Below are 25,869 nucleotides of genomic sequence, written 5' to 3' on the forward strand. Positions count from 1 at the left end.
TGCATAAAGTCAAGGCACCAGAGAATTGGGGAAAGCGGGCTAAGCGGATAGATAAGGTACCTATGTATGCTTGCTTTGTCGTTTTCATCACCTTGCAGCTGCTGGCCGGCTAAGCATTGGACCAAAACGCTCAAGGTGCCATCCAACAAGGTTCGGATTAAGCACCTCAGGAAGCGGGACCAGTGGCCGGCACTGCGGTGCACCACTCACAATTGCAGATCATCGTCATTGTTCAGCTCACCCTGGTAGCTGAATATCTCCGCAAGACCAAGCGTATATAAATGAAATCCGCTCGTAAATACAGATTAGCCCATGCATCTCACAGCGAACCGCCTTCCTCGTCGACTGAGGCTTCCTTTGCTGCCCCTCGGTAGTCATAAAGAAGCCTTGTGACAGTCGGCGCAAAAAAAGTCTCTTTAATCACGATAAGAAATGGAGCAGGACGAACTATTGACAGCTACGGAGGACTCGGCCCTCCTCTCCGTGCCATCTCCCGGCACAGACCGAGGCAGCTGGCCCCTATACAGGGATCGCATATCTGCATTCCGACACCACGTCCAACAATGGCGGACATTCTACTCCTGCCTGCTGCTCCTCTTCCTGGTCGACGCCCCCATGTTTATGGGCGAAGGCCCGAGGATCCGGATGCTCGAAATGGCCCTCTGCCGAGAGTACTACCAGACCAGGGACCCGGGCGTGATCGGGCCCGGCGGGACAGTACCGGAGCGCCTATGCAAGCTGAGGGACATCCAAAGCCCTCTCACGCGCTTGCGGGGCTTCCTCGGCCTCCTGGAGGGCCTGCCGGGCCTTTTGTTCGCCGTACCATACGGCATACTCGCCGATGCCCGCGGCCGGAGGCTGGTCGCCGGCGCGTGTCTGCTTGGTTTCATCCTGAGGGACGTCTGGACATTTACCGTGCTCTACTTCTACGAAACCTTTCCCTTGCGGGCCGTTTACGCTGCACCGACTTTTGTGCTACTCGGGGGAGGGACGACGCTCTTCGGGCCGATGATAATGGCGATCGTCGCTGCTACTGTCCCCGAGGTGTTCAGGTCAGCCGTCCGCGATTGAGAGACCGGCCCTGGTATCTGCGAGACTAATTTTCTTGGTCGCAGGACCCAAGCCTTCTTTTACGTCCACGTTGTGATCCTTGTCTCTGAGATGGTCGCGCCGGCGATAGGCGTGCTACTTCTAGATGCAATTGGGCCGCACCTGACCTTCCTCGTCGGAACACCAGTGAAAGCGCTTGGCTTCATTGCACTATTTTTTATCAAGGAGAAGGCCAAAGAAGCAGATGACGGGAATCCTGATTCAGCTGGGGAGGAAGCTGAGCCAACAACGCATGGAAAGATACCGCGGCCACTGGCAAATCTGATGCGTTACATTCGTAACGACATAGGTTCTATCTTAACAAACCGACTTGTACTTATCGGTCTCCTCTTCCTGCCAGTCCAGAAGCTGAGCCGGCCGATGCTAGAGCTCATCCTGCAGTACACGTCTTTCAAATTCGGGTGGCCACTTAGCAGGGTAGGTAGAATCCAACCGTTCTTTGAGATTGGAGATTCGCAAGTGGTCTTGATGGAGGTTGACAAACACGCGAGTGCAGACAAGCTACCTAATATCAATACAAGCCGCCACGCAAATAGTGCTCTTCCTGTTCGTCCTCCCCAGTGCAAACCGTTGGCTCCTTGGGAGGCGCTGGCAAGCCTCTACGGCCAGTCTGGAACTCTCCAGGGTATCTGTGCTGTTTCTGGGGTCTGGGTGCCTAGGCATGGCGTTTGCGCCGACTGCTCCCCTATTCATCACATGTAAGTGAGCCCGTCATCCCAGAACGACTGCGTTTCTGTTCGCTCTCTCCCCGATGTTGCTTCAACTAGAACATGAATCCTAACTCGTCTGTAATGCTTTCCGCAGTTATGATCATGAATGTGTTCGGCGCCGGATTCGCCTCGGCGATGCGGTCGTTCCTGACATCTCTCGTCTCCAGGGCTAATATTGCCCTGCTGTACACGACCATGGCCCTCTTTGAAGGCACCGCGGTGCTGGGGGCCGCGCCGCTGCTTGGGCTGACGTTCTCTGCCGGGGTGGAGCTGGGCGGCTTTGCGGTGGGACTTCCCTTCTTCGTCTCTGCTGGTGTTTACGGACTGGGCGCAATAGGAGTCTGGTGCGTCAACTTCAAACGATGCGAAGTAGATTGACCGCGTGTTCCTAGCTATAAGTACATATGTGCGTGTGCGGCATCGAAAGACACTGTGTGCGGGGGCGGAGGGAAGAGACGGCAACGATCTTTGTTTGCTCTTTCTCACAAATTAACTCTGTGAACTCTTCCATTTATCTAAGTTTTATCCGCGGCGTTAGTTTCTGAACACATTCTTCGGTCTTCCACGTCAAATATACGAGTTTTCTCATCTAGTTGGTTCTTCACTGACATCTAGACTTTCTGGTTGTGCCCGGAATATTGGGACTACAAATGAGCAAGAGCTAAGTTCCGAAGAGGGAATTTCACCAAAATCAAATGAAGGGCAAACGCGAAGGTGACAGGCTTAGCAGATAGTGGGAAATACTCAAAGAGCCAATAGGTCTTCCGGGGGCGACACAACCCCCCCCCCCCACCAGCTCCATAAGCCGTAGTTCAGTTTTTCATACAGAAGTAATTGGTCTGAATGCAAATTGCTGACTTTCGGCAGTTCTGTTATACTTGAAGGCTATCGACTGGCCCTAAAGCTGGTGATGTCAACACAGAGTTGGAGTCGAAGACTCTGAGATGGAGTTTATATGTTCTCTATGTGGTGGTCAAGTCCACGGGATATTCGCTTGTTAAAAGGAAACAGGCATATAGACTAATGGCCTCGATCATGTTTAGCATACTTCCGAATTCGTTGATTCCATAAGATCGCCGACTTCACCCAGTCTGCCTTTGTCGAATGTCTCGAACCGGTCAATTTGCCAACCTATGTTATGCAAATCAGGTACTAAAGCTGATCAAAGCAAAAAGACGTATTCTTAATGACGACGCCGAACTGCTCATTCTGTGGTAGATAGAGACAAGGAAGCGTCTGACCCGCTGGAGGGATGTTGTGAAGTGGAAGGACACAGAGGGCCTCCAGTTGCGCCTCACCGATTTGCTCGCCGGGATATCACTGGATGAATACTTGTGGCTGACGGAGGATCTGATGTCCAACGAGAGTGACGGCGCTAGGAACAAGCAGCCCTAGATCTTGTTCAAAGCCTACCTTGACGAGGCATTCGAGGGCTTGTATGATGGATACAATCACGCTGGTAGATATAGATGAACTTGGTAAGTGAGACTAGGCAGCCCCATCTCAATTGTGCAGCCAGCTCAGAACTGAGTTGAATTTGCAGCAAAATGCTGCAGCGACAGATGTTGACGGCGGAGGCGACCAATGGGGACGTTGACGAGTGGTCTGGAGGGGCTCAGAAGCGTGGGGATGATTCGGGACACAAGGCTATCCGGGATTCCACAGATAAGTACGATCCCGATGCTAAATTCTTAGTACAGTTTCTTGCCCCCCCCCCCCACAATGCCAAGCTGGGTGCCGACATCACGATGTAAGAAAGTAGACTAGACAGGAGGAAACTTGAAGAGCAGGTTCTTATGTCGTGTGTTGAAGGATCCATCAGCTACGGCTTCAACGAGGGCCAGCTGGCTCTCATGCTTGTGGCTCTCATGCGACACGGAAATGTACAGTAGAAGACTCAGCAAAGACCTGTCAACAAAGCCAGCATAGCTCACCATTGGCCTAGCGACGGTGTTCCTGATCTATGACCCCCCCCCGGGGCCCCTGAAGGGAGAAAAAAAAAATGGAAAGGCAACAAGCCAGTCATTGACGTGACTGAATGTTGAGACTTCGGTTAAGAATAACCATACTTGATTGACCCTTATCGGCTACACTCAAGTTGTTGATGATGCCCAACATTCACCATGTATACTCATATATCGTACGGAGCCAGCGACTCCTTGAAAGGAGCAACGGCGATGAATCCGGCCAAGTGCGTTATGGCAAATCGTCAATCTAATGTGTACATGATTTGAGAGAGGTCGCGCAGGAGAGATGCGCGAGAGTTATCTTGCCCTTTCCGAGTGGGCCAGCACTCGAGGTTGGGCTCCAAGTCATGTAGCTGCCACAATACTAACACAAGAAGACAGTCTCACCTGCTAAGTGGGCTGAATAACCCAGCATCGTAAGGGAAAAACGAAAGTGCTGAAAGTATCTAATATCATATAACTACACGTGCTCGCCTGCCCTTGCATTGCCAATGTCGTGCCGTGCTGCCGGCAAATGGAGATGGCCGTTGATCAGTGAGCAGCGAGTGTTTCACACACAGACAGACACATGGTGGTGCCCATGCAGACTCGTGTTCTCGCTCTGGCTGGCCGCGCGGCTGCCAAGGAGACGCCACGCTCTGGGGGCCCCAGATTGTCGGAACCCATTTGAACGCTAATTACGAAATGGGATGGGTGTTGATGCACTATCAGCTACGTAGATTGGCGATTACCTCGGCGTCATGACTAAGTGCCCCGGGCGTGCAGACACCCAGACAGCGCAGACAAAGACGTGCCTCCTCGCGTGCTCTCTCCTCGCCGCATCCATCACCGGGAAATGCAGGTTTCTTATCGCCTGGCCCCCTGGCAACAAGTGGGACTACCTAGGCACCTTGGCCTGTTCCAGGTCGGAGGCCGGCGTTCGGTCGTCGTCACGCTGCCTATCATCTGCTGGTATCAGTGGCCATCTGTCGTCCCCGGAGCCATCAGTTATCACCCATCATCTCCCGCTGCCCAGTCCCTTGTCCGATCCTGGGGCTCCCAGACTCCGCCGATGATCCCCTTCCATGCATTGATAACCCGGCTAGCCCGCTGCACACGCGCACTTTAGCTCACGCACTTGGCCTTGGCCTCTTGGCCTCTTCAAGCTGTTCTTTGCCCAGCGCCACAGCAGAAAAAAAGACAGCCGCAGTCGCTCACGGCCTATATCTCTCTGTCTTCGCCTGTGCCTCCGCCCGCCTTCCTGTGTCCGAACCGACGACACCAGGACGTCGCCGTCGTCGCATCCACCCCAACCATGAGCAGACCTCCGACCTCGACATCAGCGTCCAGTGCGCGCCGGAACTCGGCCCTCGGCCATGGAGGCGGCGCGGCAGACGATGACCTCGCGCGCATGGGCTACAAGGCCGAGCTGCCCCGCTCGCTGTCGATGCTGTCGGTGCTGGGCCTCAGCTTCGCCATCATGGCCGTGCCGTACGGCCTGTCCACCACATTCCTCTACTCGCTCGCCAACGGCCAGTCCGTCACCGTCTTGTGGGGCTGGGTCATGTTGTCGCTCATCAGCACCTGCATCGCCGCCTCGCTGGCAGAGATCTGCAGTGTCTTCCCGACTGCCGGAGGCGTGTACTATTGGGCCGCCCTACTATCAACTCCCGAATGGGCGCCTATAGCGTCTTGGATCACTGGTACGTACAACTCACACACGCACACACACTCACATACTCCGAGTCCTCTCTTATCATGGTCTCTCTCTTGCTCGACTCTGCGGGATGCCTTGCAGGACTCTCTGGTCTTGCCGTGCGGGACGTGATCTAATCAACGCACAAACACAGGCTGGCTCACCCTCGTCGGGAACTGGACCGTCACGCTGTCCATCAACTTCGGCGGTGCGCAGCTCATCCTCAGCTGCATCACCCTCTGGCGCGAGGACTTTGTCGCCACCCCCTGGCAGACGGTCCTCATGTTCTGGGCCGTCATGCTGGTCACATACCTGGTCAACATCTTCGGCAGCCGCTACCTCGACCAGATCAACACAGCGTGCATATGGTGGACCGGCGCATCGGTCATCATCATCCTCGTCGTGCTGCTGGCCATGGCTCGCGGCGGCCGCCGCAGTGGCGAGTTCGTCTTTGCACACTTCGACGCCTCCGGCTCTGGCTGGGCCCCCGGCTGGTCCTTCTTCGTCGGCCTGCTGCAGCCCGCCTACGTGCTGACCGGCTACGGCATGGTTGCGGCCATGTGCGAGGAGGTGCAGAGCCCTGAACGTGAGGTCCCCAAGGCCATCGTGCTCTCCGTCGTCGCCGCCGGCGTCACGGGCCTGCTGTACCTCATCCCCGTGCTGTTTGTGCTGCCCGACGTCCAGGAGCTGCTCAGCGTCGCCAACGGCCAGCCCGTCGGCCTCATCTTCAAGACCGCGACCGGCAGCGCGGGTGGCGGGTTCGGCCTGCTGTTCCTCATCCTTGGCATCTGGCTGTTCGCCGGCATCGGGGCCCTGACCGCTTCGAGCAGGTGCACGTACGCCTTCGCGCGGGACGGCGCCATCCCCGGTTCCGGCCTGTGGAGCCGCATTGACAAGCGCTTCGACATCCCGCTGTGGGGCCTGACGCTCTCCTTCCTCGTCGACTGCCTGCTCGGCCTGATCTACTTCGGCTCTGCGGCCGCCTTCAACAGCTTTACCGGCGTCGCCACCATCTGCCTCTGCGCCTCCTATGCGCTGCCCATCCTCGTCTCGGTCGTCAGGGGCCGCAGGGCCGTCGCGTACGCGTCCTACTCGCTCGGCAAGCTCGGCTTCGCCATCAACATCGTCACGCTGTGCTGGGTCGCGCTGTCCATCGTCATCTTCTGCATGCCCTCCGTGCTCACGGACCTGACCGCCTCCTCGATGAACTACGCCAGCGTTGTGTTTGCCGGGTTTGCGAGCATCAGCATGGTTTGGTATTTCGTCTGGGGTAGGAAGCACTTTGCTGGCCCGCCTATTCTGAAGTCTGAGCTGGCTGGCAATGGCGTGGGTGTTGTTGTACACGGGCGGGATGTGGAGACGGCGACCAAGGGGGAGCATAGCAAACTGGACGAGGCCGAGAAGTCAACGTAGATCTCACCATGGTCACGATTCTGTGGGCATTTGATATATATATATGTAGATGTGTATCTACATATTCCTACACCTGCAGGTTGGAGCATTCGGCAGTGTATTTCAGAGCTCAAGTAAGCCTGCAGTGATGATGTTTGACCATAACCTAGAATTTGGCGCCCGCTCCAAGTATCACAGACCCCTTCAACACATTGCCATCTTGAGGGCAAGCCGGACATGTTTAAAAGCCCTGTTTCTTGACCTGAGCCTGAGCAGCAGCGATGGTGGCAGCAGAGTTCGGGTCATCAAAGCCACAGCCCTGCTTGCCGTTCTGGAACTGGGCGCCCTCGGCGGAGCAGATGCCAACGCCGCTGGTGTTGATCTCGGCGCAGCATGCACTGCGACAGTCCGCATCGGCGACACACCCGCCGGTGGTGAACTGCTGGCCCTTGCCGTTCCCGACGTCCTTTGCACCGGCGTTGTTGGGAGCCAGGGCAAGAGCGGAGACGGCGACTGTCACGTCAGGAGAGGTCAGTACTCTTGTCCAGGTGTGGCATCCAGCCAGTGGGGCTTGGGTGGGATGGAACTCACAAGCCAGAACGGTGGTGAGAGCGATGCGAACCATGTTGGGTAGTGAATGTAGTATCGAACCGAAGTGTTGTGATTATAATTGATTAAATGTAGTATTTGTTAAAGAAGGTGACGACAACCAGGTCGCAAGGGAGCGTGAGTCTTAATGAATGAGCTTTGGAAATGAGATGAACAACGGATGAAAAACCTGACTTGCTCTTGGCAACAGCTGCATCCTTATATACCCGATCCCAACTCATGGCACAGAGGATGGCTGCGTGCCGTGGTCTCCCAACCCAACACCACGACGGGGTCGTGTTATGACGATTAGGGGGGTTTTGCCATTGTATGTATGCTTGGATGTCAGCAGGGCAACCACGAATCCTCAGTGAGTGGTACGTCGCAGATCCGCGGATCTGGAGGTTATAGGTTCATAGATGGTGCGTTTCAGGTATTTATCCAGCCTCAGCTTGGAGACGGCGTCAGCGTTTGAGTTTCGCTGTTGACAACGCGGGAAGGACCTCGTCGGAACTTCGGGACCGATGCCGGCCACTTAAGTACCACATGTCTACCGTGTCGGCACCTCTTGTGTCGGGCAGTGACGCTTTCCACTGCCGGGAGATGGCGGTAAGATAAGCGATAAGGAGCCTGTGCCCCTTGGTCCCTTCCGTGCCTCAATATCCCTCAAGAAGTCCTCCAGCGATTTCTCAAACAACAGCAGCAGAAACAATATTTGCTGTTGTAGCACGCCGCTCCAGTCGCCTCGGGCTGTTATGTACAGGCCCGCGAGACATGGAGTACAAACGACTACAGTCCTCGCCCAAGATCAAGCCCCGGCTGATCATCCACGGCGGGGCAGGGAACATCAAGCCGACGAATCTAACACCGGAACGATATGAGGCTGTCAGGCGATCCCTCCTTGGCATGGTGCGTGCATCAGAAAACACGGTTCCAGCCTGATTTATAGGACGGCTTTGGACTAATAACCGGCTCCATCTTAGATCGCCAAAACGCACAGCTATATGCACGCCGCTTGCCCGCCATCCGCACTCCAAGTCGCCACTTACGCAGTCACCCTGCTTGAGAATGACCCCTTGTTCAACGCCGGGAAAGGCGCAGTCTTTACGCGTGATGGAATCCAGCAGCTCGAGGCTTCTGTCATGGTGTCGCGGGGACACGCCAAGCGCGCGGCGGGAGCCCTGGGCCTGCAGCATGTGAAGAATCCCAGTAAGCACCGTCAGGATCCCATGATAGACCTTCCGAGGTGGTCAGCCTCCCATTATCGTGTCGTGCCTGCCCTACTGCCTGTCTTGACGCTATTCGTTGGGCACAGACTCTGTAACAGGTTGTGGGCAGTCGATGGCCTGCCTCAACACCCCACCCCCTTGACACCCTCAAGCTTGCGTCTAAAACCTCGTTCTCGGTGATGTGATGCCTAACCATATATTCTGTGTAGTATTGCTCGCCCGGGAGATCCTAGAGCATGGCGAGGAGGACCTGTGGGGAAGAAAAGGTCAAGGCCATCGAGACAGCATGGGTGTATCCGACGGCAAGACCAACAAAAATGGCAGCTCCGACTCGGTAGATGTCGACGTACCCTCCGCTCAGGGACACACGCTCGTCTTCGGAGCCGCGGCGGAGTCATTGGCCAAAAAGTATGGGCTCGAGTTCGCGCCGACGAGTTACTTTTTCACTCAAACGAGATGGGACGAGCACATTCGCGCCCTAGAGCAGGAGAAGTCCGGGAGGCAGTACTCAGCAACATGGTCACCAGACGAGTACTTACCACAGGGCACGACTGGCGCTGTGGCCCTTGACTCGGATGGCGTTGTCTGCTGCGCAACCAGCACAGGCGGGCTGACGAACAAGTTGACCGGCCGGATTGGAGACACACCTGTTCCCGGTGCTGGGTACTGGGCAGAGGAATGGGACGAAAAGGGCGGCTCTTCCAAGAAGTCATGCTCACCCCTATCAACCTTCTGGGATCGTGGGTTGGAGGCAGTCCGCCACTCGGGTTCGGTCCTCGAATTCAGTGGCGCGCTGCGAGGACTCATGGCTGATTGCCTACCAACTCCCTTCACTTACACCCCGCTCATATCGTCCATACCTTCCCAGTTGACCACTACCCGCTCTTTCGCAACGTCCGGTACGGGCAACGGGGACTCGTTCCTCCGTGTTAATGCTAGCCGTACTGCAGCTGCTATTGCACGCTGGGGCGGGGTGCCTTCTGCGCAAGCCTTGACTGCTGTCACGGGACCTGGGGGCCAGTTGCAGAAGTCGGCGGGAGATCGATGGATGATCACCGGGGAAGGAGAGGGCGGCATGATCGGCATTGAGAGCACCGTGGTGAGAGACGCGCAGGGGAATATCGTCCAAGCTCGGAACATGATCATCCAGGACCACAACTGCCCGGGCATGTTCCGTGCGTGGGTCGATGACAACGACAAGGCCGTGTTCCAGGTCTGGCATGACAGTGACGAGGTATCCGAGCTGGGATTCGAAGGAGAGGGCCTCAGGGAGAAGATTTGGGCTTGGGAGGGGGCCAAGTTGGGTGCTTAGGTGCGGCGTCGATGTTGAGTGAGCACGTGTGGTTACAAGGGCATAGATTTTGTGCAGGTTGATAGAGCCAAAGACTAGATATATTGCCAGAAGATGGGGTGTCACATGTGCCTACCGTGTCCTCCTGAAGGAATGGGAGTCTCCAACTGTTGCGTGTCTTGGTGGTTGGACGGTTTGAACTAGAACAGTACCTAGGTAGTCAGCCAGTGACCTGTGCTGCAAAACAACGTCATGGCACCCGAGGATCAGAGACCCCTGTGAAGGGTCTAGAAGGAGGCTCGAGTCGTGACGGAATGGAAGCCAGCAGGTCATGGTTCTAATGGGATCACTGTCTTCTGCGGGAGCTTCGATTGCCAGCAGGATGGTTTCTTCCAGACGGTGGGGAAAGGGCCACGTTTGGTCGTCGGTCCGAAAGAAACTGCATGGCCTATGTCTCATCCGGAATGAGAGATATTTCGATGATTCTTCGTCCTTTCCCCTAGTCCGTTGCAACCCCTGGCTGTGCTGCAACTTTACAATAGCGTGTCTCCGTGTCCTGTGGCCTTGAGGCTGTTAAAACCCAGCCCATCCCTGTCTAAAGCGGCGCTACCCGTACCAAGCTTTCTGTCAAAGCATAATTACCAGACCGACCCCTGAACAGCCGCCTGCCGAACAGGCTCCTTCGTGCACTGCTGCGCGGTTTAAATTGCGAGCCACCACGCCCAGCGGCCCGGCCACCCAGGTAGATGGGTACTGTAGCTGGATTGAGCGACGGCGTTCATGGGACTGAGGCCAACTTCTTGGAACTCCAGGTTTGATGAAAGTGAGAGTAGCAAAGGCTGAATGAAGAGAAGCACAGGAATATGTTTGAACCTCAAAACTGCTGCAGCTGCTCATCCTTACGCCCCAACCATTGCCTGCAATGGCTGCCAGCTCGTATCCAACCAGCTGCGCAGCCACTTGGACGCAGGGTCTCCGTTGCGTTGGGGGGGGGGGAGGGGGGATCGCTAGCTGGGGCCGAGCCTCGGGAGCAGTGGCATCGTGTTGAGTGGGCGAAGCACGGAGGTCGCAGCTGAATCTATTCTATGTACTGTACTCCTACAGCGTGCGTTCGGCCATGTTTCACCGACCCTAGACCGGACGTTTCCTTTGCAGACCCTGAAAATTACTAACTCCTTTCAAGTCCTGTTGCATTCGTCGTGTTTCTCAGGCCCTTCTCGGCGCCGTGTATAAATGAGCAACGCTTCCGGCCCCTCACGCGCGCCTTTTCTCGTCCATCTACCTTCCGACCCAGAACGCACCTGTGTTGACACGTCCAATTACTACTCCCCGTTTCGATGATCCATTAAGCACATACGGATGCCAGCCGACTGCTCTACTCTCTGTTTTCACCCTTGTTACTGCTCCACATGGATGACCACAATGTCTTGGCCAGGCGCCATGACGAGCACCTCGATAGAATGCCCCTGACGACAATATCCATCCTGGCACCATTCAGTGCCCTGATAATGAGCATCGTGTTCGTCGTATACTTCGCCATCCGATTTTACGTCCTGGAAGGATTCTTGCTCAAGAGGATATATGGCGCAACATACACGACCATGGACGAGACAGTGCGGAGGGGGTTCGTCAACCATCACATAGCAGGCGGCACCAAGATTCTAATACTCGTTGCGGCCATCTACCCCTTCATCTCTGTTGTTTTCGGAACAGCCACCTTCCATACTCGCTTTTCCGGAACGACATCGCCAGTCACGATGGGCGACATCCTGATTGTCGTGTCACAGATGCTCATGGCAATGTACATTTTCGAGCTCTTCTATCGGCCCAAGATATCCCCAGTCAGCGTCGGACATCACGTGGGCACCATCATGATCGGGCAGTCGGCAATTGCAATCAGCCTAGATCTCATTAGAGAGCCAGACGCTGACATTGAGTTCTCTCTCTGCTTGGTGTGGGGTGAGTGAGCAAAGCCGAGCCCACCGCCAATGCCGTCTTCACTGTCAATAGCACAGGAACTAACGCGAAGTCTTGGGACAGGTGCTTTTGATATCATCGCCGAGTTCTTGCCACATGTCACTATCATATTGTATAGAGTCTACCCTAACTCGCATAACTTCCTCCGAAGGCTTTTCCTTGCAGCCATGACCACAACCTTGAGCGGAACAATAGCCGAGACAATTGTAACGATGTACATGTTCGGCTCCTTATGGAACAGATGGACGCTGGCGTTCAAGATCACGACTCCCATGCTCCACATCCTCTTCGCCGCGGCTCAGCTCTGGGGCTCGTGGAACTTCTACTGCCTCTACCACAAGCAATGCAGACTCTTAGTCGCAGGAAGGTCCCATGACACTCACGCGGCTGAGGAAACCAAGCCGGCAAGGGATCATCGCTCTGATCCGGAGAATCTGTGGCCCGTGGGAGATCCTCAGAGGGTTCAGGTTGGTTAAGTCAGGAATCATACATATATCTAATAATGGCAAGACAAGCACGGTCTCTTTACTTACACATTCCTTATATTTGTTATAATACAGCTGAAAGCCTTTGGCATCTATGAGTTACTTCGGGTTGCCAGGCCAATCTCGGGTCTATTTAATGTAGTCCTCACCCAACATCCACTTCTTCTTGTCATACTGCTGCGGCCAGACTCCGCTCTTGCCCGGTGCCAAGATACCGTTGGGGTCGAGGGCGTTCTTGATCTTCTCATTCAGTTTCATGAGTGCGTGGTCGTTGAAGTCATAGGTCATGGCTACTTGGTCCATCATGCCAATGTGCGTCCTGAACTCGCCCCAGCCGTTTTCTGCCCAGTCCTTGATCATCGTGCGGACAAGCCATTGCACCCGGCGGCGCGCGTCAGGGTCCTTGCGGTCAAAGACAATGCAAACGACGTTATCTGTTATTGATGATTAGTGTGATACTGTACTAATCAACAGAGGAAGGAGGTCTGACTTACGCATCTCTCGCATTCCGATGCTGAAGATGCCCATGTAATCCAACTTGGCTTCATCAAATCTTTTCTTCGCCGTCACGTATTGAGCCCAGGCCGACTCGCCGGACACTTTGGATATCGGTGCCAGCGACATGAAGGAGCAGTTCGGAATCCATGTTTGGAGCCAACCCAGCTCATCCATGTTTGCCACGCCTCTCATGGTGTGAGCCCGACACTCCAAGGTACCAAACGTTTCCTTGCGGTCCTGCTCGTTGAAGAAGCGGCTCCCCGGGACCTTCAGCATTTCCTGCTTGATTATTTTGAGGTGGGCCTCACGGATTACTGGAGGGCCATATACGGCGCCCATGTAGACCCATCGGCCCAGATCGAGCTGTTTCGCCCCCCGATCCAAGTCCTCGTCGGTCAGAGGCTCGTCCAAAGCCTTGCCAGTGTAGTGTGACCTGGAGTTGTAATGTGCCAGGTCCAGGCCGACATGCCTCAGCGCAGCAGCATTCTGCAAGATCATGTTCACGCGCAGCGGTCCAATGATGTCGATGATCTGCGGAAGGTCCTCGTCCTTCTCGTACGTGACCATGAACGCCTCCATGCCCGGCGGGCGCGGCATCAACCACATGCCCATCTTGGTGACGATGCCATTTCCAGCCTGTGAGAAGATGCCATCGTTGACTGGGCCGAAGCCGTAAGGGAAGAGCTGCCAACACTCGTTCGGCTTCTGGTCCGCCGGGTGCACGCCTTGCTTGGCCTGCTCCCGTCCCTCGGGACTGGACATGGCGCCCATGCCGGTGCGGACAATCTCACCCGTGGGCAGGACAATCTCGATCCCGCAGTGCATCATCCAGTGGTCTCCGTAAGGCGTGAACCCGACCCCGTGATCAAGAGCGTTGCCGATCACGGAGCCGTACCCCAGCTCGGGCGCGTCCATCATGACCTTGTCGTCGAGCTTGTGCTCGCGCAGGTACTCCTGCAGCTGGAGGTACGACACGCCCGGCTCGAGGAGGCAGTAACAGTCGACAGCATTAACCTCCAGCACCTTGTTCATGTGCTTGCCGAGATCCATCACCAGACTTCCGCTGACGCGGGGTGCCGCCCCACCGTAGCCCAGGTTGTGTCCCTTGCTGAAGACCCATAGCGGCGCGGCAAAGTCGTTGCAGAGTTTGACAATGGCCTGGACGTCCTGGACATGGCGTGGACGCACGAGGGCAGATGCAATGAACTCTTCGTGGTCGTAGAAGTTGTGCATGTCGTGTGTCAAGCAGTCAACTGTCTCATAATCGCCATCATCCAGGACAGTCTCAGAGGTGATGACAGCAAGATTGCTCTTGCCCACGAGTGAATGTAAAGTGGAAATGAAATCTGAGAATTTGTTGTCGGTAAACCCGGGGGGAAGGCATCGAGGCTTCGGTACGCCGGCACTTCCATTGGCCGGCTGTCCAGTGGTGTCTTCTACACCCGTTGCACTTGGGGGAGACATTTTGGAGATGGGTGTTGAAACGATGCAATTGAAGTTTGTGAATGCTTTGGTATGGGGAAAGCAAATTGTAGAAATCAGTAGGAAGACCAATATATATATTTGTGCGTGTGTGTGTCTGTAATTAATTGCAATGATTAATGATTGACACAATGAGTGTGGCTCAACATCTCCGAGACCCCATGTTGTGTACTACATCCCAAATAGTGACTTGTGATGTGGTGGAACGAGATTGTTCGATATCTCCCCAAAGCCACCTGTCGATGTGAAACAGCCCTACACTCGAGTGGTGGTTATTGACTTTGATACTAGTAGATCCTCATGTCTTGTCACCGGCAAAGTCGAGCCAAGAGTACAGCTCCGGACTCCCCACACATTACCGGTTGCCAAATATTGACAAGGAATGAATCCATGATACTAGATCAGATGAACATGGCTGTGTGGTGCAACGGCATGATCATGCTTCCCGTCGAAGGTTGATGTCGCACCCTGTCTGAAACATGGCTGTGATCGCGCACCTCCGCCCATCGGTGCCTCCCCAATCTATGTGCAGTAAAACCTCATGTTTCCTCTCACATGTCTGCTCGATTGCCGCCCCGGGACTCTGTTTCAGATGCGGAATCTAACTCTACTGGGTTCCGCGAACCGAACAAGCCTGGGCTCCGTCGCATTCCGGAACCGACGCGGACTCCGTCTGTTCTGGCCAGCTGCGACGTGAATGGGGACCAAAATGAGTCTGACTTGGTGCCAAGAGCTGTTCTCAAAACCATGTTCGACGTCAAGCCTATCACTCGCAGCAAAGGTTTCTCGCCGGCATCCGGATGGGCAGTGGTTGGAAGCGGAGGCAGCTTGGGCTCTTCCATCGTTGTCACAAAGCCATAGATAAACCAGCCTGCTTGCCACAGTAGCTTCCGACCTGTTTCAAAAGCTCGATGAATCTTTTTGTGTTTATTCTTTGCGCTCTCTGTTGTTAAGGAGAGCCAAACACGGGTTCCGCGCTCTCATCACACCAGGTCAGTAATGAGCACTCTTACGGCCACCGCAACTGCAGCCGAGTCGGCTTCAATCCAACCGCTACACAGAATGGTCCGACTTGCCGAAGACGATGAGCCCAATTGGGGCTCCAGAGCTATTGGCCCTTTCGAAAACATCAGCCCCAAGGCAGATGGATTCATGACCAGCGGCAAGATTGGAGGTCTTGATGCCCCAACAAACCCAGACCACAACTGGTGGTGGCAGCGTACTGCGCCCCTGCTTGCCACCCTCCTCCGCAGCGCTGGCTCTTATACACACGAGCAGCAGCTTGACCACATGCGCGTGTATCGCGACGCCGTGGTGCCAACCTACGGGCCGCCTACACCTCAAGCCACTGTCCGTCCGTTGTTGACAATGGATGGCTCTCCGGTCGAACCGTCGTGGAATTTTCAGAACGACGGGACAGTGGTGCGCTATACCTTTGAGCCGCTGCTGCCGAATGACGACCCGGAAAACCCCTTCCCCGGGGACAAGATCACGACGCTGCTACCACTGCTACGATACGTCGCGCCAGGTGCGGATACGCGGTGGTTCGAGCAGGTCTGGTCTCGCTGGTTTGTGCATGAGAAGAACGAGGTGGCCGCCGCGAAGGCCGGTCTCCCACCACACAAGACCCGGGCGCCGCAGATCTTTGTGGCATTTGACATGAAGGGGGCCGAGCGCATCATGAAGGTCTACCTCTTCCCCGTGCTCAAGCACCTTGCCACTGGTGTCAGCACCGAGGACTTGACCTGGGACACCATTCGCAACCTTGAGCCCGGTGGGCAGGGATTCAGCAGGGTGGTGGACAAGCTGTCCAATTTCCTGGCAGGGTACAAAGAGCGTATGCCTGTTGAGATGATCGCCATCGACTGCATCGACCCGGCCAAGGCGCGCATCAAGGTATACGCCCGGACAAAGTCGAATTCGAAAAGTACCATTCGCGACGTGTGTACCCTGGGTGGTCTGCAAATGGACGAATCAACCATGCGCGGCGTCGAAAATCTATCCAAAATATGGCACCTCCTCCTCGATGAGCCAAACGGGATTGCTCCAGACCAGTCCAAGCCGCCCCGCTTCCCAAAGGACCACCACGTGGGCATTTGTTTTGTCTTCGAGATGAGGCCAGGTCAGGAGAGGATCGAGGTCAAGTGCCATTTGCCTTGGGCGCAGACAAACTCCAACGACATCCGCACGACTGCGAACTTTACCGAGGCGCTCGAGTTGCTGGGCTACGAACGGCATGCCGGCAAGTACGCCAGGGGCGCCTTAGCTGCGGCCATGATGTGAGTAGTAGCTATCGCTTCTCGGCTTACATACAGTTGAAGCATCAACGTTGACTGACAGCATGAATATCAACACAGACCCGGGATTGATTTCTCAAAGCCAGGGGCCTCGTCTTACACGTCGTACAATTACGGACGAGGCCACTTGGGCTACGGTGACTACATATCTTCGTATTTTTCACCCATGTGCCAGGGCTATGATTAGCGAGTTCTGTATATAGCTGGCAAGGGTATGGAAGTCATTGGATGCTCAGACTAGGGATAGCATGGGTTAGCTTGGTCGGATTTGATCGGGATTGGTAAACATTTTTTGGCACGACAATTGTTATATTCCAGCGACTTCCTGTTTACAAGACCGCATCTCCAAGTCAAATAATCGTGTCATCTGAGAATCTCGACATGTGAAGGTGGCCATGACTTAACACTATCCAGGTAGACATGAACGGCACAAATATAGCATGCCCAGGTGAGAACAGTCCACTCATTTCCCGTGATAGGTCTATGGTGGGATGCTGGCCGAAGCTGTCAACCAATGTTGCTGGATCTCGCGGTTTTCTTGGCTTCGTCCAGCCGATTTTCAGATGCAGTGGACGGCTAACCCTGCAAATCAAGAATACAACAAGGTGAACTCAATTCGTCTCTATGATCCACCAACCACAAACCAATAGCCGAACCGCTCGCGCGCCAGCGCCAGACTCAGCACCAGGTGCAGCATATGACTGTGCCACGAAATCGCCCTGGTACCAAGTAGACAGTTCCTCTCAGCTAAGCTTCCGGAACGATGGATCGATCTGCAGCGTCAAGGTCTGGCCCCGGAAGCCTCGGGACGGTCGGAAGAACGTCTCTTCGCATGATTCAACCTCGTTGCCCGCCGCCTGTCCAGTTGCCAACTCGACCTTTTCTGGCATACGCGAAACCACTTGACCAACATATTTCTTACCGCAGCAGGATTTCATGTTGCTTTACAAGGTCCAAGTCCGCCCGGAACGGGTGGCGCGTGGGGATGGTTTCATCATGACTTGCAGGTGTTCCATGCGACTTCTGGACGTGATGGTAGCAGACGTACGCGTTGCCCACTACCGGGGTCTGAATAGGACGATACCTTTGGCGGTCGAGGCGCAGTTCGAAATGAGCTGCAGAACACCGGGTTTCCTAATTGCAGTAATTGTTTCCGCGGGTCGACAAGTCCTATCATGTCTCTTTGAAACACCGTGCCGTCTAGGTTCGCAGATCTTTCGGATGAAACATGGCAGACGTCAAGGCTGTCCAGTCAACCTGGCCTCCACCTGACAGCCGTGTGTCTAGGTTGTAAAAGACGCCGTCAGAAACAGGGCCGTATGCTGCGCTTCGGACATCCGCTGTCTTTACATGTTGGAGGTCAACCAAGAGTGGGGTTCGTCAGAAAGACGTCCGGAGCAGAACAGCCTCGTCAGTGCTATTCAAGCCGCCTTGCATGAAATGCCAGGGGACCTAGCATTGCGCCTGGAATAGCTGTCTTCCGGAGGACCTTCTCCTTGGTCGCGTCGGCGGAAAGGAATGGAGCCTTCTATGGAAGAATCGTAATAAGGCAGCGGTGGTGTATCCGGACTTGACAAGTAATGCGATAGTCCGATGAAGGCAGTTCTTGCCAGAGGCCGTGGAGACCTCAAATGTTCATTCATGTATTCACCATGTGTTCAATCCAGAGCCTGTAATATAAAGTTGCGGTCAACTCGGCTGTTTTCAGCGTGTTGTCCACCGCAACTCTAAGTCTTAATCATTGAAGAGCAATATCGTCTCTGGACAGGAACTACTGCATTTTCTCCCTAACAGCCCAACCCAGACATCCAAAATGGCCGCTAGTGGACCTCCTCCCCCAACTGCAATCACTGAACGGGTAATTATCCCGGTAAAGGGTGGTGTTGAGCATTGGAAGGAGCCCTACAAGCAGCTCCTCTTGACCCTCAAAAACCAGCCTGGTTACATTAGAACAAGATGGGGCCCCCGCAGTGAGGATCCGCAAACTCTAGATTTGATGATTGGTAAGTCCACAGAACAAAACCCGCGGACCTGAGCACTCGTTGACCAGCGCAGGCTGGGTGTCCCCCGAAGCCAAGAACGCCTTCGTGTCAAGCGATGCCCACTCCAAGTCCATGGATCAGATGGGCCAGGTCCTCAACGGCAAGCCCTGGGGCTACACCATCAAGTTCAGGCCTTACGCGCCCCGCGAGGCCATCAATTCGCCTATCGTGGAGATGGTCACCATTCGCAACTGCACGGGCAGCGAAGAAGATCTCAAGGCCTTGATCGAGAAAGCGTTCAGCCTGCCTGGCTCTCGTGGCGGCGCCTCTGGCTTTTCTACGGAACAGGTCGAAGGTCACGGCAAGGTCTTTGTCGGGGCGATCGGTTGGGACAGCATTGATGCTAGCAAGGCGGCCGACAAATCTTCTTACATTCCCAATGGTGTCGGGGATGTCGAGGTGCACCATGTCAACTACAACTTCCCCATCAAGGGCTTCTCAGTCACTAACTCGAACTAACCACGTCTGACGGCGGTGACTGGGAAAGATTCCCGGGAGGAGTTGTTGGAATCGAACAGAGCCGGGTGCTCCAAGCAGTTTGCATGGCTGGGTTATAGGGTAGCTTGGTAGATGTTAGAATGCAGAATGGAGTCCATAAAACAGTACCCGTCAAACTTCACACTTATACAGTGTCTCTGCACTGCAACTTAGAGTGAGTCCCTTAGTTGATGGCTACACAACTCTGGCTGAGTATAACGTAGTTTTCGGATCTAATAAATGTACGCTTATCTTTCAAGATCAATATTGCCAAGTCCTGTAGAAATCAGGTTCAACACATGCTTTGATCCATCACCTGCTCTGGCCGTGATTGAATCTCTGCCCGAGAAAGTCGATACAGATTGGTAAAAAGTCTCGTCCACCGGGCCTTGGCATTGTGACGCTTCCAGCAGTTCATTGTAACGTCCTATACGAAGCTTTAGCGTTCCACGCTGAAACATCTAAACTTCGCATGCATCCTCGTTTCACCTCATGTATCCCATTTAAGCAAACATAAAACCACAACGCATGGTTTCCCCACCACACTGTCCGGAGGAGGCGCAGAACTTAGTTCTGGCACAATACGACTGCATCGAACTACACCCCCGGGACGGGACTCCGTAGCTATCAGGCTAGTCCGGCTTGACCGTTGTCAGCAGAGTTGGTATGAGCACCGTTGGATCACATGGAAGAGAGGCGACACAGAGGATTTCGTACGTCACATACTCGAATGCCTGGAACCGTCCCACATGTAATGTCTCAGAGGATTGTAGCTACCTTTTGTGTTCTTTTGCAAGGGGTCTGTCACGCATGGGCTCTCATATTTATACTCCCACGCGCTCCGGCCTTTTGGTGGCATACAGCAGTCTGTTTTAAGGGGGAGCCACCGCGTAACGAAAGAATATAAAATTCGTTGCGTTTCTTGTTGCCAAGCATCTGTTAGACCACCCGACCGAAACATTACCAAAATGGTGCAAAAAGTCCATAACGTCGCCGTTGCCGGTGTAAGGAATCTCGTTCAACCCGCCCCAGGCGGCTTCTCTGAGTAGCATGGTAACATTTGATCACAGGGCCGAGGAAACATCGGTGCACCCGTGGTGGCAAACCTCCTCGCTCATGGGTTCGATGTTACAATCCTCGTGCGCAAGTCCAGTGACACCAGCAGCTTGCCAGCTTCAGCCAAGGTCAAAAAGGTCGACTTCGAGTCCACTGATGATCTCACCGCGGCACTGGCTGGACAGGATGCTGTTGTCGACTGCACGCTTGTGCAGGATGATACGCCCAAGCGCCTCATGGACGCCTCCCTCGCCGCAGGAGTTTACCGGTATATCCCTTCGGACTGGAGCCTCGACCCACTTAACAAGGCCGCCAACTCCCTGCCGGTCTTCTCGAAGCGTGTTGAGCGGGATAACTACCTCTACGAGAAGTGCAAGTCGTCGAAAGGTAGTATGACTTGGACCATCGTCGCAAACGGGCCATTCCTGGACTGGAACCTTCGAACGGGTTTCGCTGGCATCGACCTTTCCAAGAAACGAGCGGAACTCATGGACGGGGGCGACAATCGAGTTGTCTGGACGACTCTAGACTCGGTTGGGAAAGCCGTTGCGGGGATCATGGCGCACCCCGAAGAGACGCAGAACAGGCCGGTCTATGTGCAGTCTGTCGTCAAGAGTTGTCATGAGATAGTCAAGCATGCCCAGTCGGTGCTTGGGGCAGACGGATGGCAGGTTATCAACGTGAACGCGGAGGAGGCCAACAACAAGGCTTTGGCTGACCTGTTCAGCGGCAAGTTTGACATGGCGACTTTTGGGACGTTGATCAGATACTCCAATGCCAAGCCGGAGACGTTTTCTCCATGGGAAAAGACCGACAATGGGCTACTTGGGGTGCCATCCATGACGGATGACGAATTGGAGGGCTTGATTAAAAAGATCTCGGCATCTGCAGCCTAGACCCTGCAGCGGTAATATCCAAGCGGGTCACTTAGATGTATTCGCGATGATGCACTGAGGCGGCATGGATAAGGTAGACTTTTCAGGGGCCAGTAACGTGTAAAACGAATTCGAAGATTGATTGATATCGCCTCCAAGCCGGTGACCAAGGATTGCAACGTCTGACGCCTAGTCTTGACCTCTCTAGTTCTAGATGAACCTATGGTCTGCATGTGAAGACGGAAACCCCAGGCGTGGTGAGAGGAGTAGTCGGCGAAACGTCTCGGGGATAACCAATTCCTATGCTTGCACAAAAAAAAATTATCCCATAAGAGGTTATGCCAGAGGAGTGGGAGGATGGGGCTGGCCGGTGACGAACACTGACACACATCCGTCAGTGAGACCAAAGCCTACGCAGGAGTCTAGATCTATAGAATCAGCACGGATGTGGTGATTATGAGTCATTCTGTATCGCCTGCGAGACATAGACTGTAGCATATGCACTTCATTCACATAGCAATACCGACTATCCCTCAATCCGACTTAAAAGGGCATACGCACCGACTTCCGATTCTGCGCACATTGCAGTAGATGCAAGCCCATTGAATGACACCACTCTTGGCAGACCGCACCTCATCGTCAAGTACTTTTTCGCCCCCTGGCACCCGCTGCACCATGTTGAAGCCAATCACATTCTACGATATCGCCTCGGGGCCGCCCATACGCCCATACGCACCGAATCCTTGCAAGACAAGGTGGGTAACCGGCCCCCCTGGCAGCTGTTGATAATTAGTTTCCTCACGCTTTGAGCCAGGTATGCACTTAATTTCAAGCGTGTCCATTCCGGCTTGGATTACGAGACTTGCTGGACCGAACTTACCGAGGTTACCAAAGTCCGCATGGGCCTCGGCGCTCTCCCATGTCGAAAACATTACTTGGACAATACCGACTTTTACACCCTACCAGTAGTAGTCGACCATACCACCGGCCAAGTGGTAGGTGACTCGTTTGAAATCGCTCTCTACCTTGACGCCGCATACCCCAGCTCGCCGCAGCTTTTTCCCGACTCTGCAGCTGCCTTACACCGAGACTTTAATGCCCATGTGGACAATGTCTTCGCCAAATATGTAGTGCTAGGTTATCACAACATGCCATTCAACCCGAAGACTGCTGCAAGGGCTAGAGCCGAGTTCTGCAGGCGGGCGGCGAGGAAAGACTGGGACGAGTTCGCAGTCCGCGGCCACGAGAGGGCAGAGATGCTCAAACAATTCGAAAAGGCGCTTGGAGAGCTGGCAGAGTGGTATGTCGAGAAGGGCAGTGGATCTCTCCTTTCAGGGGCCACGACGCCGACGTATGCGGATTTTATCGTAGGAGGCTGGCTGTGGATGATCAAAGAGACGCTGCCGGAGTGGAGCATGGTTCGCACGTGGCAGGATGGGCTGTGGGGAAGGCTTCATGACACTCTAAGCCAAACGTATGGGCAGGTGGATTAGAGAAGCAATATGTGTGACGAACCAAGCCGTTCTAATAATATAGCATGCGCAACATGCAGACTCGGCCGAACTTACGTCTTGGCTGAATAGGGTACCCCTGACATAGAAGAGGCCAATCCCAATCATTTTATCTTAGCAGGAGAAGGCATCCCGCATGATATGTGCCGAGTTTGCGGAGCCGGGATGACGATAAACAGGCGAGTTAGTGATGGATCGAACGCAGTTGATGGGTTCCGAGATTGGGGGATCGTAGTTGACGACAAGGAACGGTCCGGTACGAGCCAGGACACAAGCAGCCCAACATCAAACACGGGCATCCACTTGCCAGGGTCTATGGTGTTGTGACCAACGACAAGGGGCTACCCCTGCCCTTCACCGTGCGCCCCTATCGTGGGCCATTCACTGCAGTGGACCTCGCTGTCACTTGGAAACTGCTGATCTCCGAACGAAAATCAACATCAGCTCACACACGCACACAAACACACGTACACACGTACACATATTTAACCACGGCGACATCGCGTGCATCCTTCCTCAGCAAGCTGATCAGGATGCCCAACACCATCGTTGACTTCACAAAGGTCTTCAGCAACCTGTCATACGACCGGCTCGTAGACATCAAAGACCAATGGTTTCCCCCACAGCCGACATTCACCGAGTCCGATGTGCCCCGTCAAGATGGTCGCGTATTCATCGTCACTGGAGGAAACTCTGGCATCGGACTTGCGCTCGTTAAACTCCTGTACCCAACCGGCGCAAAGATCTATCTGGCATGCCGTTCCGAGGAGCGTGCGAGAGCCGCCATCAAGGAGGTCGTTGACCAAGGAGCGACCACGTCACAACCTGGCTCACTAGAGTACATGCACCTCGACCTTGACGACCTGGCGACCATCAAAGCGTCCGCAGCCTCTTTTGCTCAACGCGAATCCCGACTTGACATCTTGTGGAATAATGCAGGCATCGCAGGCGCACCGGCTGGCACTAAAACGAAGCAGGGCCTGGAGGGGCATATTGGTAATCCACCACACTAACCCTGTTGCCCGCCGTCTCTTGCTCTTCTCCATGCCGCCTAACATTTTCTATCCTTCCAAGCCGCTCTCACCTCTCCTCTCAACCCTGTCTTGTACTGACACGTCCACAGGTATCAACTGCGTAGGTCCGCTACTCTTCACACAAGAGCTGCTACCACAGCTCCGCGAAGCCACAAAGTCATCAGCGCCCGGGGCGACCAGGGTAATCTGGGCGTCGTCCATGATTATCGAGCGCTTTGCGCCACACGGGGGCCTCGATCTGGCGGAGCTAGACCGCATGAATGCCGCAGGGACAGGGTCAGAGAACGCTTCCGTAGACTACGCAGTGAGCAAGGCCGGGAACTGGTTTCTTGCTGTTGAAGGCGCACGGAGATGGGGGCCTGAGGGCATCGTGAGTGTTACACAGAACCCCGGCATGATCAATACCACAGTTTGGAAACATCAGCCCAACTGGCTGCTGGCTGTGATGCAGCCAAGCTTCTACCCTGCAGTCATGGGTGCATACACCATGTTGTTCTCTGGGTTCTCCAATGAGGTCGGGCTTGACACAAATGGCGTGTACGTACTGCCTTTTGGGAGGTTGCAGAAGAAGAATGTCAGAGATGATATTCTTGAGGCCATTGAGAATGGCAAGGCCAAAGAATTCTGGGACTGGTGTGAGCGCCTGCACTCACAGCATCGCTGAGTTGATTCTGAGCAGTCGGGACAAGTCACCACATATACAAGGTACCGGAGTCCCGGACTAAAAATTGAGAATTGATAAAAAGTTCATTGCCTATCGAAGTCATCTAACCGTAATTAGCAAAAGTTGGGGGTCTGTGTCCTGGATAACCCCAGCAGCGTTGCCCGTTGTGTCCTGATCAGATACGGGATTTGTGTCATCGTAAGCAAAGGCATACCCAGTGTGATTCATCAGTCTCTCGTGTATAATCCGGCTATAATGGTTCGTGATAGTCTCATTATAGTATTCATCAGCAGTGATCTTGTTGTTGGGCTGGATATGGCCCTCTTCAAGTAGCAATGTGCTTCGATCAAAGGCCGCACAGAGACGAGGCACAATCATCGACTGGTTCCTTCCGGTCACTGTGAACGGGCTCCTATCCTGAGAGCTCTGATCCTGAGAGCCCTGTACGCAGCCCATGATCTCAGACGTGGTCGGCTTCCTGAACGAATAAGTCTCACTGAGCATATCCTCGCCGCCGCACCAAAGCAGATCATCCTCAGGCTTGACCTTGCAGATGAAGTTGCGGCCTAATTCAACCTTTCCGCCACTACCATTATCCTGCGTGTTGATCGTGAGATTTTGCTCAGTGTACTTCTCCCACACCTTGTCAACGTACTCGTTGTAGTACGTTGCCATCGGGTCATTGGGGTGCAGGGCGAGATATTGGTTCGGCGAGAGTGCTCGTAAATTGTGGCCGTCATCGTCCGTGAGACACATCTCCGCCCAACTCTGGTTGTCTCTTTGCGTTTGGTCCCTGAGCTCCGAACAAATCTTGTCCAGCGCGTCGGCCTCGAGTCCTGGGACTCTATACACATTTGCTTCTGACTCCACCGTGAGGTCCAGTGACATTGCCGCAAAATCGACGTACGAGGGGTTCAATATGAAGTCCCCTTCCCCATAGGTGAACTCGATAAACTGCCAGGTAGTGTTGTATTCAGGAAGAGCTTTGTTGGTCGACGACGGTTCAACGAAGCCATCGCTTGAGCTCCCAGCATTGGTGCCAAACCGGAGCTTGTCTTGAGCGACGTACAGGCGGGCGCTGTTGGCGTAGCTTGGGAGCCAAAATGAAATGCTTTCATTCACCCGTATCTCGCTGTGAAACCCGCTGCTGTCATCGGTTGTGTTGACGAAGTAGTAGGGAATCGTAGAGCTGTCCGTGTATGCGGGCTTCGTGAACCACGAGTAGCAATCATCCTGTCTCCGAAGAATGATGAAATTGCTATTGGCATCGGGGTCCTTTCCAGTGACGTAAAAGAACAAAGGTTTACCTTGGTTATTTTGAATGGTTATGGTCAAATTACTGTGTCCCCCGGAGCATGCTTCGGAGTTGATTCGTGGCCGAATGTTTGGGCTACGTGGGGGCCGGGTGGGCGAATGTTGATTAATATTGGTGGCCGCTGCGAGCGAGAGGCACAAACATATGACCTCCAGGGCCGACGTAGATGTAAAGGAAAATCGCATCTTCGAAAG

At 54.4% G+C, this 25,869-nt stretch overlaps 12 protein-coding genes across 12 annotated transcripts; 9 read left to right on the top strand and 3 right to left on the bottom strand.

The window, feature by feature from the left end:
- Nucleotides 1–432: 432 nt before the first annotated feature.
- On the top strand, nt 433–3,215 carry INS49_005087 (uncharacterized protein; the record flags this gene model as incomplete). The annotated part of the gene is made up of 4 exons (XM_043165874.1): nt 433–1,052; nt 1,116–1,527; nt 1,878–2,164; nt 3,071–3,215. 4 exons carry the CDS (start codon nt 433–435, stop codon nt 3,213–3,215), a joined length of 1,464 nt encoding a protein of 487 aa, XP_043017637.1.
- Nucleotides 3,216–5,081: 1,866 nt separating this feature from the next.
- On the top strand, nt 5,082–6,875 carry INS49_005088 (uncharacterized protein; the record flags this gene model as incomplete). Its single annotated transcript, XM_043165875.1, has 2 exons — nt 5,082–5,469; nt 5,617–6,875. 2 exons carry the CDS (start codon nt 5,082–5,084, stop codon nt 6,873–6,875), a joined length of 1,647 nt encoding a protein of 548 aa, XP_043017638.1.
- A 220-nt stretch (nt 6,876–7,095) lies between these two features.
- INS49_005089 (uncharacterized protein) lies at nt 7,096–7,479 on the bottom strand (the record flags this gene model as incomplete). Its single annotated transcript, XM_043165876.1, has 2 exons — nt 7,096–7,367; nt 7,446–7,479. The coding sequence occupies 2 exons, from the start codon at nt 7,477–7,479 to the stop codon at nt 7,096–7,098; spliced, it is 306 nt and encodes a 101-aa protein (XP_043017639.1).
- Nucleotides 7,480–8,216: 737 nt separating this feature from the next.
- Nucleotides 8,217–9,983, top strand: INS49_005090 (uncharacterized protein; the record flags this gene model as incomplete). The annotated part of the gene is made up of 3 exons (XM_043165877.1): nt 8,217–8,351; nt 8,426–8,651; nt 8,881–9,983. The coding sequence occupies 3 exons, from the start codon at nt 8,217–8,219 to the stop codon at nt 9,981–9,983; spliced, it is 1,464 nt and encodes a 487-aa protein (XP_043017640.1).
- Nucleotides 9,984–11,422: 1,439 nt separating this feature from the next.
- On the top strand, nt 11,423–12,415 carry INS49_005091 (uncharacterized protein; the record flags this gene model as incomplete). The annotated part of the gene is made up of 2 exons (XM_043165878.1): nt 11,423–11,921; nt 12,003–12,415. The coding sequence occupies 2 exons, from the start codon at nt 11,423–11,425 to the stop codon at nt 12,413–12,415; spliced, it is 912 nt and encodes a 303-aa protein (XP_043017641.1).
- Nucleotides 12,416–12,553: 138 nt separating this feature from the next.
- INS49_005092 (uncharacterized protein) lies at nt 12,554–14,386 on the bottom strand (the record flags this gene model as incomplete). Its single annotated transcript, XM_043165879.1, has 2 exons — nt 12,554–12,858; nt 12,919–14,386. 2 exons carry the CDS (start codon nt 14,384–14,386, stop codon nt 12,554–12,556), a joined length of 1,773 nt encoding a protein of 590 aa, XP_043017642.1.
- Nucleotides 14,387–15,466: 1,080 nt separating this feature from the next.
- On the top strand, nt 15,467–16,888 carry INS49_005093 (uncharacterized protein; the record flags this gene model as incomplete). The annotated part of the gene is made up of 2 exons (XM_043165880.1): nt 15,467–16,683; nt 16,762–16,888. 2 exons carry the CDS (start codon nt 15,467–15,469, stop codon nt 16,886–16,888), a joined length of 1,344 nt encoding a protein of 447 aa, XP_043017643.1.
- A 1,626-nt stretch (nt 16,889–18,514) lies between these two features.
- On the top strand, nt 18,515–19,202 carry INS49_005094 (uncharacterized protein; the record flags this gene model as incomplete). Its single annotated transcript, XM_043165881.1, has 2 exons — nt 18,515–18,704; nt 18,757–19,202. The coding sequence occupies 2 exons, from the start codon at nt 18,515–18,517 to the stop codon at nt 19,200–19,202; spliced, it is 636 nt and encodes a 211-aa protein (XP_043017644.1).
- A 986-nt stretch (nt 19,203–20,188) lies between these two features.
- Nucleotides 20,189–21,172, top strand: INS49_005095 (uncharacterized protein; the record flags this gene model as incomplete). Its single annotated transcript, XM_043165882.1, has 2 exons — nt 20,189–20,224; nt 20,291–21,172. The coding sequence occupies 2 exons, from the start codon at nt 20,189–20,191 to the stop codon at nt 21,170–21,172; spliced, it is 918 nt and encodes a 305-aa protein (XP_043017645.1).
- Nucleotides 21,173–21,826: 654 nt separating this feature from the next.
- Nucleotides 21,827–22,644, top strand: INS49_005096 (uncharacterized protein; the record flags this gene model as incomplete). The annotated part of the gene is made up of 2 exons (XM_043165883.1): nt 21,827–21,906; nt 21,966–22,644. 2 exons carry the CDS (start codon nt 21,827–21,829, stop codon nt 22,642–22,644), a joined length of 759 nt encoding a protein of 252 aa, XP_043017646.1.
- Nucleotides 22,645–23,195: 551 nt separating this feature from the next.
- INS49_005097 (uncharacterized protein) lies at nt 23,196–24,360 on the top strand (the record flags this gene model as incomplete). Its single annotated transcript, XM_043165884.1, has 2 exons — nt 23,196–23,658; nt 23,786–24,360. The coding sequence occupies 2 exons, from the start codon at nt 23,196–23,198 to the stop codon at nt 24,358–24,360; spliced, it is 1,038 nt and encodes a 345-aa protein (XP_043017647.1).
- A 99-nt stretch (nt 24,361–24,459) lies between these two features.
- INS49_005098 (uncharacterized protein) lies at nt 24,460–25,860 on the bottom strand (the record flags this gene model as incomplete). Its single annotated transcript, XM_043165885.1, has 1 exon — nt 24,460–25,860. One exon carries the CDS (start codon nt 25,858–25,860, stop codon nt 24,460–24,462), a length of 1,401 nt encoding a protein of 466 aa, XP_043017648.1.
- Nucleotides 25,861–25,869: the final 9 nt, after the last annotated feature.

This window comes from Diaporthe citri (genome assembly GCF_014595645.1).
Source record: "Diaporthe citri strain NFHF-8-4 chromosome Unknown scaffold_14, whole genome shotgun sequence".
Taxonomy (NCBI): Eukaryota; Fungi; Ascomycota; class Sordariomycetes; order Diaporthales; family Diaporthaceae; genus Diaporthe; species Diaporthe citri.